Here is an 18,200-nt window from a genome sequence, read left to right on the forward strand (position 1 = left end):
AAAGTGGAATTGATTGATAGGAAAGGAATGGTTGTATTATCCTACATATTGATGAGTTGTATATTGTAGAGTTTGTGAAGACTCTACACATAGTGTGTGCATAGTAAACTTTTCTATGTGCATAAAAATATAGGTACAACTAATTATAGCATCACGTTTAACCGCTTTACACACGTACAAAGGATCCTCTCTTTCAACATAGAGCCTTACTTTTTCCTAGAAACTATTATCTCACGGTAGAAGGAGATTTGCAAGGATCTTATTAGCAAGGGTGAGGGCAATCAATTGCCATTGGCATCCTTGGCTATCACTATTATCAAGCTAGGCACATCCTTCAAACAAAGGGATGAGCTCAATGGAGAGCTAGCAGATGATCTCATCACGAGAGTCTTGCTAGAATTTTGAGTGACTTAAATCAAACCTTTGGTATTGACTTATATATTTTGTCCACAATAATAGCTCCATCATGATGTAACATTATCTTTGCTTAGCTTACATTTTGGAGTAATAAAAGATCTAATTACTTGAAAGTGGGCGATAAGTTTAAAACTTTTGGGAAATGCAAGTTCCTTCTGCGCAATGTTGGTTGTAAGAGGAACTCCCAACATATAGCACTAAAATGCTTGATGCCACAACAGTTGCCCTGGTGAAGGATCCATTTCAGCCAACCTATCAAGAGTCTTCTTAACTCACATTCTAGTAGATAGGTTACGAAAATCAAGTATTGGAATGAGCTAAATTTTTTGCCATTCACACATCCATAATTGTTTTCCTAGACTCATGGATCAATAGACACCCTTGACTACATTTGGTTCTGCCAACCAAATACTGCATTCAAACAAAACGATTGTACCCTGCACGAGCCATGAAACGCATCAACCATTCAAAGAAATACATCACCAACCTAAGCCAATAGAAATCCAATGTTTTAAGAAATTAAAATAAAACTATATCCTTCTTCCGTTATCCAGGTTAGATCATTTTAAAGGCATGTACATAGACATGTGTACTTATGGTTGGATGACAGCAAATAAAAGTAACCAAAAAACACAAACATTTCTCCCTTCGAACCAAAACTAAAGCCTTCCCCCTAGGGGAGGCCAACAAGAGTGGTTACACCTTCATAATGATAGCACAACGAAGGAATCAAAGCTAGAACAATAGCACGGCTCTATGTATGTAATAGCACCAAGTTGAAAGCGATGGTGGGGATAGAAAATATGGAAGAAGCGACAAAATGAAGAATCCACTTGAAGAATCAAAAAGCTTGAAGGAGTTAAAATAAAATACACAAGCCAATATTTGAAAACAAAAAAGATACGATAGACATAACGGTAGTTATTATAATCTACCTCAGTAGAAAAGACTCCTTTGCAACTAAGGCAAGAGTCAAAACACTTACCAAAACGATGTCCTCCTACCTCTGTGGCACTTCTCGATCTCTAAGCCCTACGTGCTCCTTCCTTCCTGAGCTACGCCCGCAACTCTTCAACCCCACTGGATCCCTTGGATGGTGGCCCACATATATGCTCCTTTCCTGCTCCAGCGTGCTCCTTGTGCAGTGGTGGATGAAGAATGAGTCTTAGGCTCCCCTTTTGTAGGCCCTTAGAGGCCGACCCAACAGCCCCTACCAACAGACTGATTCTAGTCTATAAACCGACCCACCAATCCCATGTATGGGACTATGGGACCGTATATGGGTCTATGTGCTAGCCGACATGGTATGGTCAATCAACCAGCCAGTCCAAGCCCTGCATAAGGGCAACGGTGCCCATTGCAACCCTTTTTCCTGTTGTACTTGGCCCCAAAGACTTCCCTACTTCTGTCCCCTCTTAGCCGACCTGATCTTAAGGCTTATGTAGCACCCTGATCATCTCCAAATAGTCCGCCCCTTGTTTGCCTTATATCATGTCCCCTACTCCACCCTTTGGACACTTATTGTAGAGGCACAAAATCCAAGAATCAGCAAAGGCACCAGGATTCTCACAATGAAGCCAGGTGAGGGGAGGCTGAAGAATCAATACAAGCACACTGTAAAGCAGTACGCATAAACCAAAAGCCCAACTATCACCGAAAGTTGGACTTCAGTCAAGCAGCACGTGCTTTCAACGTGGCAACACTAGGGTTCCAGCTAAGTCAAAATCACAAACCAATAACACGCAAGACTGAACACTGATTACTGTGATCCACAATTTTAAAACAAAGATATGCAATAACTCCAAATATGAAAAAGAGATTCCCTTCTCACAGTCTGAACACTGACAGCCACACCTACTGAAAGGACCAAAACTGGTCTGTTTTGAGACCATTTTACCACAACTCTTAGGAACTGAATCTCAAAGTCCCATAAAACAAAATTTCATGTCTAGTCCTACTCCGCAAAGTCTAGAACCCTTCAATTCAACTCTTTACTCTACCAAAGACCTTTGCCTTCTCTTGAGTGGTTTGGAAACGTCCATGTCCAAACTTCGATGATGTGTCAATGAATTTCAGTTTGATCTCCTCCAAAGCACTCCGAGAAGTTTGCTTCCATAACGACTGCCTCAAAGTGATGACTCGCTTTTTGGGACCCAGACAGCAACCTTTAATCATGACATAGTCTTCTTTAACTATACCATAATGGGGAAAGCCACCCACAGGCGTAATATCCTTGTCTGTTTGGTCAAACTCAGTCATTGCTTTATGGGACTCATCCCCAGCCTTGCCAATTTTGTAGACCTTCTTGTTCATTTCAGTGCGGTGATGGTAGCCCCTTTGACCAGCTCTGGCAACAGTAAAAGACACACGGGCTGGATGCCACGCTCCAATGCAAGCAACTTTACGAAGACCTCTGTGAGTTTTGCGGGGAAGCCGTGTGACACCCCATCGTGTAACAACTCCTTCATATCCATGGCCCTTGGTAACACCAATAGTATCAATCATCTCATCCTTGGTGAAAACGCTATCAATTGGAATTGCCTTCTCAAAAAGCTTGTAACCAAAGTCAACTTTTTCAGCCACAGTACCGCCATTAACTTGAACCTCCATGAGATGGGCTTTCTTCTGCTTGATACCTTTTAGCTTCCTTACCTGCAAAGCACAAAGAATCAGTATTCTGAATTTCCGTTTAAGTCATTTGTGCAGCCATAAGCATGTATATGGTGAATCACCTGAGTATGTGCCAAGACCCGGATCACACTTGCATACTTCTTCATCTTTTCCAGCTCAGCTTCCAAATCTTTCTTGCCCTCATCAGACTCATACTTCTTCGAGTACTTAGTGAAGGCTTTCTTCTTAGACTTATACCAGTTCTTGTAGAAACGCCTTCTCAGTTCGTCACTAAGATGCTGAGCGAAGATAGTGCTCAAGGACCGCAGGCCACGAGGTGTCTTCACATATGCAACAAGACCAACTACGATCATTGGAGGAGTCTCGATGATTGTCACAGCCTCACAGGTTTCCTTCTTGTGGAGCTCTGCAATTCAAGCACGAGTCAGCAAACAGCAATTCAACAAGCAGAGAAAACACGAGAACCCTTAGAAGTTGAGCGGACTCACTTGATCCAGGTTTCTCCACCTCTCTGACAATGTGGGTCATGCCCGCCTTATAACCAAGGAAGGCCGTAAGGTGCGGTTTTTTCGTCGGATCGTCCTTGGGGAACGACTTAACTGCAAATGAAGCACTCAATAGTTGAAGTCTGACACTAAAACAATTGCATATATTCTTTGAGGGTTGAATTTCAGTATCGATCATTTGTGTCCAAAAAAATGCTTGCAAGACCCGGGCAGACAACGCTTAAGGATAGATATTACCTACGCAAAAGAAATCCACTATTCAAAAGACTCACAAGGCGCATTCTAATAAGGATTTTGCAGCTCATGGCAAGTTAACGTGCAACTTATTGGAGGAGTTTTAAATTCGGCATCGGCAAGCGCCGAGGTAAACTTCCAAAATCCGGCCAATTTGGTAGTCAACGGTTGGTCCCTAAGCCTTCCGGGGCTTGTAAGCCAGCTGCAGGTTTCCGTCTTCCAAGGCAGGTATCCATACTTGCATGGCCACAAGAACTCGCGCGGAGTAAAGTAAGCAGTACGGATGCGACGAAGAAAGAAAAGGCAGAAAGGAGGGAGATCAAAGACCACTGACCTTTTCCTCGATGACGGCGAGCACGCTTACGGGGGAGGAAGCCCAGGGAGCCATGGCGAGGGTGCTCAAACTTACGGTGGCTCATGGCGATGGCGAGGAGAAGCTTAGGCCTCCGCCCTGAAAAGCTCCAAGCCTTACAGCTTGAAGCTCAGAAAAGGAACACCACAACTGTTAGGGTTTAATTCATAAGGATCTTTAGGGTTTCCATAACTTAGATTAGGTTATGTTACACGTCACCAATCCACCGAAATTCTTAGGACAGGGTGGGGTTTTGGGATTTCTTTGGTATTGGTCAAGTTTGACTAGTTAGTGGAATCCCTAGGGTTGGTCAAGGGTTAGTTGGGTGGTTAGTGGTGTTTTCAATATAGGAGCTTTTCCTATGTAGCAACTTTCCTCTCCAGGAACTTTCCTGTAGGAGTTTTTCCCATACATCAACTTTCCTGTAGAGGAACTTTCTAGTAGCAAGTTTCCTACATAAGATGCCAAGAACAGTGAGAACTTGCTTGCAAGGACAAGGGAAAAGCACCAATTCAGGAGGATCATATGCAAAGGAATTCATATACCAAAAATAAATAAGAGCACACATTACTTATTGATTTAAAATAGTATCTTGAATCTGTTTTAGGACTATGGCTCCTCGTATTATTATATTTTAGTTTGTTGATGTCTTTTCTTATGTTACAAAATGCCAACTTATGGTCCTTTGCTTAAACTCAAACTAAGGTAGCCAATGCCATTCAAATTTACATATAGTGTTATTTCATTTCAATTCTAGTGACTTGCTGTTAATCTAGTGTTCTATTCTAATCTATACAATCTCCCAAGAAGTAAAATTTTAATTTTGTTGCATTTTTATTCTTTTTTGTTGTCTACAGGTTTCAAATAAAAGTACACATACAAGCTATAAATAGAATAGATAGAGCCTTTTTTTTTTCTTTTGCAAAGAAAGCCTCTTCTTTGGCCCAATCCAATACCTCCCAAAAGGTTAAAATGCTGTCAAGGATGCTATGTTTTTCGACAACTCCAATCTATGTGTCATGATGATATCCAAGATCTTGTATGCAATGTCCAATAGTGTTACCAAATGTCCGTCATGTCTCCCCCTTTTGGGAGCAAATAGATCCAACCTGTGGGAGAGAACCTATGTCAAAGATCTCCTGGCAGGCCCGTAGGAGTAGGGTGCAGATATGCTCCCAGAATAAATGAAAGAAGTTCAAAGTCAAACCATCCTCCCCTTGGCACTTCTGAGGGGCCTCTATGAAAGGGGCCTCTAAACACCCGATTCAGGCCTAAAGAGGCCACTGCTGGAACCTGCTACCCCACACTGCCTCTCTAGCCATTAGGAAAGCATCGGTCTCCTCCTCTATCTGAAACAAATGCTTGTAGAAGTGTAGTCATCTCTAGAATCTCTCGGGGGTCCGTATGCACTTGACCATGTGCATCTCTCAACCGTTGCTGCAGTTGTGTGCATGTTGAGTGTGGCCTAGTAGTGACCTGAAAAAACTATCAAGTCATCTTGTCCCCCTACTGCACCCATCTGGCACGACAAGAGTGGTATGAGAACTTGGCCCTCCATGCCTCCATATCGTATAAGGTCAACCTCGTTGCCTCATATCTCTCACTGACCCACTACGAGCGAGGATCGTACTCTTCTCTATGGAAGCCAAATCCCTCCATAGGGCTCTCTCCTTCTCCTGCAGAGCAAGCCTCCTCTTACGTCCCTAGGGCTGAAGCTCTATGCTACTCCTCTGGACAATGCCTCTGCTACCCAAGCTGCCCCAACCCACTGGGGGTCCTCCCTCTAGCTACTACTAGATCGCTACAATAGAGTGCTGGACCTCTACCTCCTAAAACAAGCTATTTGGGATGCAAATCCCCTTCTAAGGAAGATTTGGGCGGGGCTGCTCCACGTGAAGTATGATCAGAGAGTGGTCTGACATCGTGGTACCTACTAAGATGCCAATAGATCCCCCTCTATGTAGCGCCAATTTCCCAACATAAAAACGGTCCAAGGGCTCTTGTAGGCCGTCGTGTCTCCTCAGCCCAAAGGAAAAGTGTAGGCTGCATGGTGGACTATGCCTCCCACCAGGGGTCTCCGCCATCACCAATCACAAACACAAACTGCTCTTACGTACTCCTCTATACTGTTGGTATCTTTGAGAACGAGGTCCCCCCTTGTTTATCCTCCACAAAGTCAAGATTGTTGAAGTCACCTCCTACAATCCATGAGTCAACATCTAGGAGGCACTCGATTAGGCGTCTCTAAAATGTTGGTTGGTGCTATCTACATGCTGGTACGTAGACGTTCAAGACCCCTGTCTTGAGACCTCCGACATGAAGGCCCATCCCTATGATCAACTCCCCCTTGTCGATAACCTCAGTAGCCACTGCTTATGAGGTTGAGATGGAAACCCCACCGCTCCAATCAACTACTACGGACCAGACCTCACACCCCCTATCGGGAAGGAGGTGGTGTCATCACACAATATTGATCGTTGTTGTAAACATATGCTCCTAGATCAGGAGGAGGTCAATTGACCAACCTACCATTGCTCGCTGCAACTCCTGGTGAAGAATCAAGTACTGAGGTTGACTACGCACACGATTGTGGAGTCCGTGCACATTCCAACTCACCATGTCTAGCTCATGAGGAAGATGTTGAAGAGAACAAAGCTCACCTATGTGTGGAAGCTTCTTCTAAGAATCAAGACTTCTATGATTTTGAAGGGGGGCTTGGAGGGAGAGTAGTCAGTGTCAGTGTGCCTACGGACCAAAGTAGCCATCGACACTACACTCACCATCCAAGCCCACTGCATCATGAAGGAGAAACTGCCCAGAATGCCTCTGCACACTATTGTAGCACCCAATGCTGCTGTGTCAGATGCATCTTTGCTTCCTGTGGGCAGTCGGATCACTCCTATTACCAGTCTTGAGCCCAATGTCTCTAGCGTGAAGCCAAGCTGGAAGAAAGCAAATGAGCCATAGGCAACCAGACCATACTGCCCCATCCACTCATCCATCATACGAGACAATTGCTCCTCTGACAGTCGGATCACTCCTACTACCAGTCTTGAGCCCAATCTCTCTAGCGTGAAGCCAAGCAAGAAGAAAGCAAATGAGCAATATGCAACCAGACCATACTGCCCCATCCACTCATCCATCATACGAGACAACTACTCCTCTATCATGTCATCAAACATCCCTGGTGTCCACCTTTCTTCTCCTATGGAGGCAAACTCCATACCCTAGAAAGGATGCATGCATGATCCAATCGCATTGAATGAAGCCCCCTTTGGGGGATGTAGAATCAAACCTATCAGTTTCAAAGACAAAGGATAGGAACCTGCAATAGCTTGGTAGTTCCAAGGCCCCAACCTCTAGAACTCCTGTATAGCAAGGGAAGTTTCGGTTTCAGTTTTGGGTCTGAGCCCTGCGAGTGAGTCCTACTACCCCCTGACTCCTGACGTGTGGACGAGGTCCTCTGTGGGGGGACTCTCGCCTGCTACACTAAGGGAGGGGTTGGGTTAGGGGATGGACCTAAGGGGATGGTGATGAGGGTGATGACCTTAGAGGGGGCTAGAGGGGGGGCAGGGTAAAGGGAGGATCGAGAGGAAAACAGGGAGGGGGAGGAGGAGGGGAGGAAGGGGAGAAGAATCCCAGGGGGGGGAGGCTCCTCTAGAGAGGAAGGTGTCTACGTCTATGGCATGGCTTGATGGCACTGCCTTGCCTCCCCCAACTCCTGAGAGGATCTCTCTAGGAGATCGTTTGACATTTGCACCTCCAAACCCTGATGTTGCGATGGAGACTACCTGTCTACATGCTCAACGCTTGTGGGCTCTAGTACTGAAGTAGGGACCCCCCCTACCTGTGAGGTGGGGGACTTGTAGGTGAGTCTATTGTCTGCTCTGCTTGAGGGAAAGAAGATGACCCTCACTCCAACCACTCCTTCACCCTATGTCTAACTCTCCGTCTCTGATCCTTTTGAGTCCATTTTCTCGGTTTCGTCTTACTCTTTACTGAGATCCATTAACCGGGAGGGGGGGAGGTTGTGCCTACCCTCTAAGACAATAGTCACGATCTAGGTGCCCCAACTATCTACAAAACGAAGGCACTACCTAGAGAGCCCAGAGATCTCCACCCTCTGTCGAAGTGTTCCCCTGTATAGGGTCTCGAGAAGAATCAACTCCAGAAGTGCCTCTGATTGCTCCACAACTAGCCTAAGCTTGGGGACCCCATCATCTACTACTATTGAAGTTGTTGTAATCTGAGGGGACTCCGATAGTGTGCCAAAAGCCCCCCCTATAGAAGGAAGGGTGGATTGATATTCTCTCGGGAGCGTTAGAAAGCGAAGCATCACCGAAAAATAAGGTGCATGGTGTGTCTTATCCATATCCTCCACCGTGAATCGTGGCACATGTGGTCCTAGGAAGATCGAACTCTACTCCATGAGGGCCTAAGTGGTGGCTGGGGAGCATAGCTAGAGCAAAAGGATGCCCCTCCCATAGATAGTAACCTCTTGAATGTGGTCACCCTCTAGGGTGGCTAAACTCACTTGTAGCCACTCTCAAATCTGCCTCCTTGAGGGTGACACGCTCAGCATGCAGTTCAATCTCTTAGCGGTGGTAGGCTGGACAGTCGTGTGCCATTGTAGAGCCATCTGAAGAGTAATCATAAGATGTAGTGTTAGTCATATGTTCTTGGAATCATAGTGATGAGATCCTAATGGCAATATTTGTGTGTGTGTTAAGATTAGACTAGAACCCCTCAAGAAGGTCCAAGATATATGAACACCACTGAGCATGATGTGATTATAAAAAAGAGGTATTTATAAAGAGTTGATGTAGTTGAATCCTAAATTTTTTCTTTTTATAGGATTCAATTAAAAAATTATGTTGTATAACCTTTGCACAAAATCTCAACCAGCAATGTTGATACCTGCCACCATCCAACCAATTTAAGTTAAAAACCTAGCATAAGTAGGAAGGGAAGATGGGTGTCATAGCACAACTAGACTTGTTATTAATGTCCGAAGTAAAGTAAAAGAATACACCATGGAAAAACAAAAGGATTTAAAAATTTCCTTAATCCCGACCCACACATTTTGCATAGACTATTTTTTATCATATCACCGATCCCCCTAAGAATGTACAAGAGAATGTTCGATAAGAGAACGTCCCAAAATTTTTTTTAACTTTTGTGTCATGTCCGTATGTGCGTTTGGGGGGGGGGGGGGATTTGTTCTTGTGTCATGTCTATATGTGTGGGGGGAGAATATCAAATGTTCCATCTCGATCCTATGAAATGCCACATATGCTATCATAAGGAGAGGAAGGAGTATTTCCCAACTTTGCACTTCTAGTGCCAAAGCACCAAAAGTGTGTATCATTCTATGGAATTAAGCCTACATGTAAGGCTTTGTGTAACCAAGCATTAGAGAACTATGCCTTTTTAGTTTCCATCTCGATCATATGTAATGCCACGTATGCTTCCATAAGGAGGGAAGGAGTATTTCCCAACTTTGTACTTCTAAAGCCAGAGCACCAAAAGTGTATCATTTTTTGGGATTAACCCTACGTGTAAGGCTTTATGTAAACAAGCATTAGAGAACTACACCTTTGTAGTTACTAACCCTTATGCATACATGCTCATTAACAAATTTATGTCAAAGAAGAGGCATGTGGATGTTCATTTTATAATCAAAGAATCCACGCGAGACTCATCCATAATGTATGGCAAAGCTTATGAGGTAAGGTTTAAGTAACTAATCCCTCATACTTAAACCTTAGAAGGTTTGGAAGAACCAAGGTCTTGAGATTATTTATAATTATGTGTAAATGACCATTATCGACTTAACCTCTAATAAGTGAGGAAAAGCCGATTGATAAGAGAGCCAAGCCTGCACGCATGTTAAGGTTACGCTTGTTGTAGGCAACTTCCAATTGCTCCATCTCACATATCTGCTTGTGGCTCCTTCTACCTTCACATTCTATGGCTATGTGAGCATGAGCTTGGGTCTCATAGAGGGATGAGTCATTAAGATAGTGTGTTTAGAGCCAGTGGTGTGTAGAAGTAGAAAATTGCCACCCTATGTCCATGAAGATCTAAGCTTTGGCGACTATAAATGCCATGTAGTGTAGCGCTATTAGTGGCTACTACCTATGCTTGTAGTCCCATGATTTTATATGTTGTGTAGTGTATTGGCAACCCTTAGAGGACAATTTGTAGTAGACTAGAATAACCCCTTCTATCGTCATGGACTGGTGTCATCAGGAACAAGAAGGCCGCTTTGAGAACACACAGGAAGAGCATGAGGATTCTATGTTCTAGAGGCCATAATCGTAATGCAATGGGAAATAATCTGTTAGCAATAAGTATACTAGCATGTAATAGGACCTTGCGTATCTTGAATGGCAACCCCTGTGTAGCATCTAGTTTGCCACGAGACAAGCTTATGTGTCTAATATGTGTATATAGAAGCTAGGCTTGGCATGCGTGTTTTTGCACATGATTGGACTGTGGGTAGATACACACATGAAGCAAGCTATAGCTTACTTTTGTTGAGCATTGTTGAAAGCTGAAATTATACTTGAAGGATTGCGATCCTTTTTAGTGACTAATATTCTTTGAGAAAGGAGTATTGATGCAAGCAATATGCTTTGAGAAGGATAGAGCTCATTTGGTTTTTAAATACAAGGGAGGAGGCATTTGGCTATCCATTTTCCACCACCTCACCTTTCCAAGTAATGAAAACAATTCATTTCCACTTCTCCACATTCATGTACACATTTTGCCTTAGTAATTGATTGCCCATGTATATATTGGGATTCCATGGATAGCCCAATTGTATACTAGGTGGAATTAGTTTGATTGGTCCTCTATTGTGAGATCAATCTCACCATGCAACAACTGTAAATAAGATATACTTCCCTATCATTTTGAAATTCCACATATATTTAAGTAACCTCTCCATCATCCCATGAAAAAGATATAAATCTTTTGTCATTCAGCTTATTACTTTAGGTAAGAAAAATGATTTTTTTACACCTCACTATATTGTATATCCATTCCTGACATGAATTGTCAAGAATGTGTGTGTGTGTGTGTGTGTGTGTGTGTGTGTGCACGTGCACATGGGTTGAAAAATGAATTTTTTAGACCTGACTATATTGTATATCCATTCTTGACATGAATTGCCAATAATGTGTGTGTGTTTAGATTAAAAAGTCCCATCAATAATTGAGCCATACAATTAATTCCATCAATTGGATAAATAGTAAAAAAATGGGAACATATAAGGAAAAAGTGTTTGAGACATCTAAGTTGAAAAATGCAGCAACTAGAGTTTGCAAAAATTTCCACCAAAATTAAGAATTTGTAATAATATTGAGTTTGACAAACACAATATTGAAAAAATATGTCAAATCCTCAAGTAGTTCAGGTTCTGAGGTCAGGGTCCACTTACCTGCCACCATCCAAACAAACTAGGTGTAAGAACATCATAGTTATGTTTGGGTAGACAGGTAATGCCCGTTTTCCCTGGCTTATTATCGCTTTACCTAGGAATATAGACAACCATATGGATTCTTAGATAATTTTAAAAAAATTAAGTCACAAGTGGAGTAAGGAGTGAATGAGTGCATGGGTTGAGAAGGGATTAGAGGAGGTATGGGAGGATTAGTGTGCTTGGTGTGTGGCGTGATTGAAAAGAGAGTGTAAAGGAGAGATTTCACAGGGAGTACATAAAAGAATAATTCAGAGTTGAGGAAGTATACATGTGTGTGTGTGTGTGTGTGTGTGACTTGGTAGCCAAAGAATTAGGTTATAATACACTATTACACACTTTGGGCATTGAAGAATGGACGTTGATCCTCGCCACTAGCCGCAAGAGTACAACAAAAGCCCACATTCACTCCTTTTGGAAATGGGAACTATGATTGATGAAATTATCTCTAATGATGATATCAATGTTTGTCATTATTAAGAAATGCTTCCTTAAATAGAAAAAGCTCTAGATATCTTCTACCAATGTTACATAAGTCACTATAGAGCTCCCAGAGTTCAAAAAAACTTCTCTTTACCCATTTGAGTAAGAAAACAATTTCTCCACCTTGCCACTTCAATGGAACAAAAAGCAAAAGCTAATCTCACTACTCCACATGGATCATCTTGTATTCCAACCATCCTGGTTAGGGAGATGGAATTTGATATGTCTCATGAGACTCATCAAAATAAAATTGGACACTCAACAATTTGAATCTATTGGCACCTTTAAGCGTAGATATCCTCAAAATTTATGGGCGCATTTACAAACGAGAAAGTGGAAAAATGCAAACAAGTAGCTCTCAAAGGAGTTTCACTGACAGCCTTCAAAAAGATTAGCATTCCATGTGCACCAGTGCTATCTATACTAGATGCAAGGAAATGTTCCAACTCTAAAGTCCTACTATTGGTACGTGATGGCATTAACTCTAGCATGGAAAGAGTATCAAACTACAAATCCCTTTGTGTGGAACTGGTTACAACTATTTCTCAAGTGTGCTTGTATAGTAGACAAATGTGGTGGCTCTCTCATATGGGTAGACCATGTCATTTGGTATATGGTGAATCACCATGTCATTTGGTATATGGTATATGGTATATTTCTTCTACTCTGGTATGAGTTTGGCAGCATCTTTTATTGCATTCCTCATCTGGTCAAATGGACCTACAAAACCCATAATTGAAACTCTTATCACCTTTATCTTTGTAAAAGAATTGAATTCATGATCTAAGGGGTTTTGAAATATGTGGACACTCCAAAGGCCAAACTCCTTTCTTGAATGGATGGTGAACAAGGACTCATATTATTGAAAATTTAATTAAACCCCCTTCCTTTTCTAAGGAAAGTGCCAACCTTATAAAACCAAAATTTGGGGTTAGAGGCCATCAGGTCCCTTTCCAAGGTGGAGCTGAATCAAGTACAAGCTACACAAGAGGTGGACATAATAATAGTAGGTGAGGATCTACTTTTCCTTGGTAGGATAATGTGGATGTGTCACCACCAACCTCTAATACTCCCAACAGTATGGTTTTAATAATTGGCGATAGTACTGCTCTAGCTCCAATAAAGGAAAGAGGCCTATGATCAACAATAGTATATTCCTACCTTGACAAAGAAACTTAAATGGTCATCGGTGTGACAAGGCTCTAGGTCATTGATAGAGGTTTTCAGAAGATTGATTTTGGTGAAAAACTCGCTTAATAAAGAAACCACAGGCATTTTGCATCTTCATTACCCCTCTCAAATTTTGGAGAGTGTCTCTTTAAGGGATAATTTATTTTCATGCTTTAATAAAGAAACCATGGGCATTTTTCATCTTCATTCCACCTCTCGAACTTTAGAGAGTCTCTCTTTAAGGGATAATTTGTTTTCATGCTTTAATAAGTTTTATCCCAATTCAATAAACATACTTTCCAATGCATTCAAATATCATAGTATTATCCTAATCAGTTGGATACTTCTTAACTGCAAAGAAGTACTCTAATTTTTCATGGGAAAAGGAGGAAATTCTTTGTGAGTGCTCTTCTTTCAAATGATTTAAATCGTTTACTATAGAAGTTTTTGGGGATAATATTAAAAGGGGATCACATGTTCAAACATTAGATATCAAACTCTTTCGGGGGAAAATTACTAAACAAACACTTTGCAAGGGTTTAAATCACATCCCTTATAAACCTTGTCTTTTTTCCTCGAACCCTAAATCCCTCAATAATTTTTGGAATGAGTTATTATCTCTGTGCAATTCAAACTAACCACGCAACCAAGTCTTCTTTCTTAAATGACTATGCTACCCAACTTAAAACTTTCAATACTACCAAATATGAATTCCAATTGGATAAAAAGATGTAATGGATGAAATTGAATGGATTAAATCACATCTCTACATCTCAAGATCAAACAAATGCTCTAATACTATGGTATTTGAATGCATTCACAGGATCTCTATGGCAACCTTAGACTTAATCTGCCTGACTTTAACCAATGCATGGAAGAAAATATATGGGTCATCCCTACACGAGTCGCTTCTAATCTCTTGAATGATTTAATTCCTCTTTTGCCAAGTTTGGTATGATCACAGGATAGTCTCCCTTTCCTTTGTTCAATTTTTAAACTGTAGAAGGGTTCTCATAGAAGGATTACATAACTGTATCTATTCTACCTTGACCAAACTTCTTATGAGAATATATACACTCCTAATGGAGGTTCCAAAGGAATAGGCCCATAACAAAACCATAATTGCCAAATCCTTTTTTAAGTAGATACTTTATTAGTATGGATAATTAACTCCATATTTGAGGTCTCTCTTAATCTTCCAACTAAAATTGACTTTATCTTTTGTGTTGATATAGCTAAGTCCTATGAATCTTTACCTCAATATGAAGATGATCGATTAGTAGCCATACTTGCAAAGGTGGTTACTCAGGCCTTCAAGCAAAAACCCTTACAACCCTTTATCTTCACCCATTTCAATGAGTCTAAAGGGACATGGGATAAGCCAAAATGGTCTAATTCTTTGACAAATATTCAAGGTTCAACACAAAACTTATGAAATCCAAAATCTTGCATGTACAAAGGGATCTGATTATGGAGGTCCCTTAAACGTCTTTTGAGTATATTAAATGCTTTTCTTTGGGTTTTCATGTGCGGTGACTCTATATGCATTTTGACTATTTTCAAGAACAAGTCTTTGGATAATTCATATTTTACTAAATGCGGGTATCTTCTTTAAGAGAGGAATCCAAACTTGAAATCAGCTTAGACAAAAATGAGCTCAAATTGAAAGACCTTAGTAGAAAACAAAAGGTTGTTTTTCTTATCTAATCGAGACCCGATAGCTAGTGATGTGCAAATTGAATCTATGGCAAGGCAATACTCAATAGATTCCTTGTCTATGTGAAAGAATTTAGTGGGATACAAACCCCCATTCTTTTTCTATCTCAACCCCTCGTGATGTCTCTACAAATGTGCTCCCAGAAAAACCTGAAGAAAGTCAGTGTCAAGCCATCCTCTCCAAGAACTTCTGTAGAGGAAGTGCCTACAGAGCCTTTGATAGCTCCTAATTTGTGAAACATATCTAACTACCTGCTCATGCTCTATGACACCATCAACAGTAGGACGTGCTCCCAGACAGTCTTCTTGGTAGCAATCACTTGGTGGGGATTCCTCCTCTTCTTGGAACAGACCACTGTAAAACTCAATGGTCATCCTTAGGATCTCTTGGGGCTTTTTGAGTATATGAATCCGTCCAACCCTCTCAGACTCTGCAGTTGTGTCCCCTGTTGGTGTAGGTCATGCACTCTGAAAAAACTACCAAGTCATTCTATTCCCTTATTGCACCCATCGAATCTGGATAAGTGATAGGAGAACTCTGATCGGCGTATCGATGTGTGCTAGAGGTCTAGTCGCACATACTCCAGATAGCATCAAAAATCAACTTTATGAAAAGCTTCCTCCCCTTCCCTCCTCTACCTTTGCATCCCTCCCTCCCCTCTCCCTTTTCATCCTCCCCTCCTTCCTCTACCTTCGCATCCCTCCTTCCCCTCTCCCTTCCCCTCCTTTCTTCTTCCTCCTCCATATCTCTTCCCTTCTCCTTTATCTCCTTCCTCCTGAGAATTAAAAGCACAAAGAGAAAATATTTCATGGCATGTAGGAAATTTTTCTTACCTGTAATGTTGCACTCTTGTTCCTTGAAACTTGTGCAACAATCCCTTGCTCATGCTCCTCAAAACTCGTTCAAGATCTTCCTCTTCCTCTTGGATCTCACCTCAAGCAAAAACTCCTTCCTCTTGGATCTTCTCGATTATGAAATTATTATTATGGACCCATCCCTAAATGTATAGATGTAGCCCTACCTAAATATAATCTACCCTCTTCCCTAAATATATTCTACCCGGCCCTAAATATGAACACTCCTACTACAATCTCACTCCCACAGATACACACACATGGTCACAACCACTTAGGAATGCTAAAGATGCCAAGAGGAGAAAATGTATCAATACAAAGGTAAAGGGGCAAGCAGCAAGTGTGAGCATCAATAGATATTAATCTCACAACTTCACTTGAAGCTACCTCCACCCATTTACCCGAATGTATACCTCATGTTTTATCACTGGATTCCAGAGGTGAAATTTCAGTAACTTCTGTCTTGCCATCCACTCTTGTGTTCCCCAAAAACTTGCAAAGCCTTACAATGAAACTACAAAGTTTTAGGTTTCGCCTGACTTTTTTCTATTTGTAGGTTTGTGGAAATTGTTCTTGTAAGTGTTTCATAGGTATTCGACTTAGAAGATTAAGAATCCAAATTTTATGGCTTTTCATTCATAAAATACGCCTGTTTTTTAGTCCACTAGAATATAAAATCGAGGTTTTTAAAGTGTGCATGCTTTTCATATATAAAAATGTTTAATTTATATAGCTTTAGATATATGGGTTTTAGTTGGATGAATTATGGTTTGTGGAGGAGGATCTAGATATCCTTATCTCCCTTCTAACCTATAAGGCATTGCCACATTTGGCTTAGTCTCCTCTAACAACTGGATTTGCCCTCTTTCATTAGTGTGCTCACTTCTCCCTTCGTTGGCTTTTCCCTCCTTTGCATACCAGCTCGTTGGCTTCTCCGTCCTCTGCGTACCAGCTCGTGTCTCAGCCTCCGCATACAACACAATCCCCAGCTCTGAGGTAAGATTTCAACTTCCTCTCCTCTTCGCTCCATCTTTTGTAGCTCCTCTTCTCTTCACTCCTCTTCTCTTCAAGACAATAAGGCCCCTTCACTCCTCTTCTCTTCAAGGCAGTAAGGGCCGCAGTTGATGGGGGATGTCCTGCAGTAGATGAGCAATCTTCTCCCACTAGCCACCACAGTTTAGTCACGATCAACAGCTTCCTATGCTGTTTAGCTCGCTTTGGTCTTTCGAAACGATGAATTTATAATGCAAAAAACTCTCAATCGCAAAAGAAGAGATTCGCCATGTACAACGTTTCCAACACCTGCAAATGATGTCCGTCGCTGGGCAGCCACTCGAGCGGCTCGAGCTCCTTCCTTTTCCTATCTGTCATTGTTGGGGCTAAGCACATAAGTGATAGGGGTGAAAGTTCTTTCTTTGAGGATAGCCTTTTTCTTGCCAGCCTTCATCGCTACTACTGATGCGATATCAAGATTAAGGCTATCATTGCAAGGTGATCAGAAGTTGGAATCTGCAATCCTCATTTCAAAATGCAAATGATGGTTTCGCAAGCATTTCAAAGCCGCAATCAGAGCAAAAATTGCAAGCGGTCAAAAATGTCAGAATGCCAAAGATGACAAGCATGTTTTGAGCTTGTTCGGTTTCGATGCTATCAATTTCATCAAATATGCTATCTGAGTCATGTCGAATGACCAGATTGATCCCTCCCATGAAAAGAAAGAGTGTGACAAAATCCTTGTCTGATGTAGCATCATCATCTCATGTGACATGACTCAGATCTAGAAGAGATACCAGGACTGGGTGAAGAAAATGATGTCTTAAGAATTAAAAATGCTTGTTTGGCTTGGAATGATTCGTGGGCTATTTCTTTTGAATGGGCATTCTTTGACAAAACGCTTGGGCATATTTTTTGTACAACATGCCAAAAAATGAGAAAATGTCACAGTGAATTTGGCACTATTGGATCGATGAATATTCAGCTTAGTGCGATACGATGTCATGCCGCTTCAAAACAACATAAGTGGGCATCATACTCACAAAACTATGGGAAAAAAGCCCTCCATGAAGGTATCCAATGGCAATTAGGGGATGTTGATGCTCGAATTTTGAATTTATTTTGAGGTTCTTATCATGTTGCGAAGGAAGATATGGCATTTCTAAAATTTCTTGCAATTTTGGATTTATTGCATATGTGTGGAAGTGTATTAGTGCCCCGAGAGTTATATCGTAATGAAAAAGCAGTAGCAACATTTGCCACTTATATTAGTGAGTCTATCTTGCACACAACAATAGAGAGGCTAAACAAGTCACCTTTTTTTGGTCTCTTAGTTGATGAGTCTGCGGATATTTCAGTC

At 41.6% G+C, this 18,200-nt stretch overlaps 1 protein-coding gene across 1 annotated transcript; it reads right to left on the minus strand.

Annotated features, from left to right (window-relative positions):
• Positions 1 to 2,223: 2,223 nt before the first annotated feature.
• LOC147905041 (large ribosomal subunit protein uL3-like) lies at positions 2,224 to 4,294 on the minus strand. Its single transcript, XM_087389506.1, has 4 exons — positions 4,123 to 4,294; positions 3,537 to 3,647; positions 3,150 to 3,454; positions 2,224 to 3,069 (listed from the first exon to the last, which is right to left on the minus strand). Exons 1-4 carry the CDS (start codon positions 4,205 to 4,207, stop codon positions 2,401 to 2,403), a joined length of 1,170 nt encoding a protein of 389 aa, XP_087245632.1. The 5' UTR covers positions 4,208 to 4,294; the 3' UTR covers positions 2,224 to 2,400.
• Positions 4,295 to 18,200: the final 13,906 nt, after the last annotated feature.

This window comes from Dipteris shenzhenensis, chromosome 2, assembly GCF_047967505.1.
Source record: "Dipteris shenzhenensis isolate YYH24624 ecotype China chromosome 2, Dip_SZ_1.0, whole genome shotgun sequence".
NCBI lineage: Eukaryota > Viridiplantae > Streptophyta > Polypodiopsida > Gleicheniales > Dipteridaceae > Dipteris > Dipteris shenzhenensis.

What these genes read in the sequence shown, in the direction of transcription:
- LOC147905041 (XM_087389506.1), bottom strand. Translation starts at nt 4,207, where the DNA reads ATGAGCCACCGTAAGTTTGAGCACCCTCGCCATGGCTCCCTGGGCTTC. An exon ending in TCGCCGTCATCGAGGAAAAG is followed by an intron (nt 3,648 to 4,122) that starts GTCAGTGGTCTT and finishes CTTCATTTGCAG; the next exon opens with TTAAGTCGTTCCCCAAGGAC. An exon ending in GGGTCTTGGCACATACTCAG is followed by an intron (nt 3,070 to 3,149) that starts GTGATTCACCAT and finishes TGTGCTTTGCAG; the next exon opens with GTAAGGAAGCTAAAAGGTAT.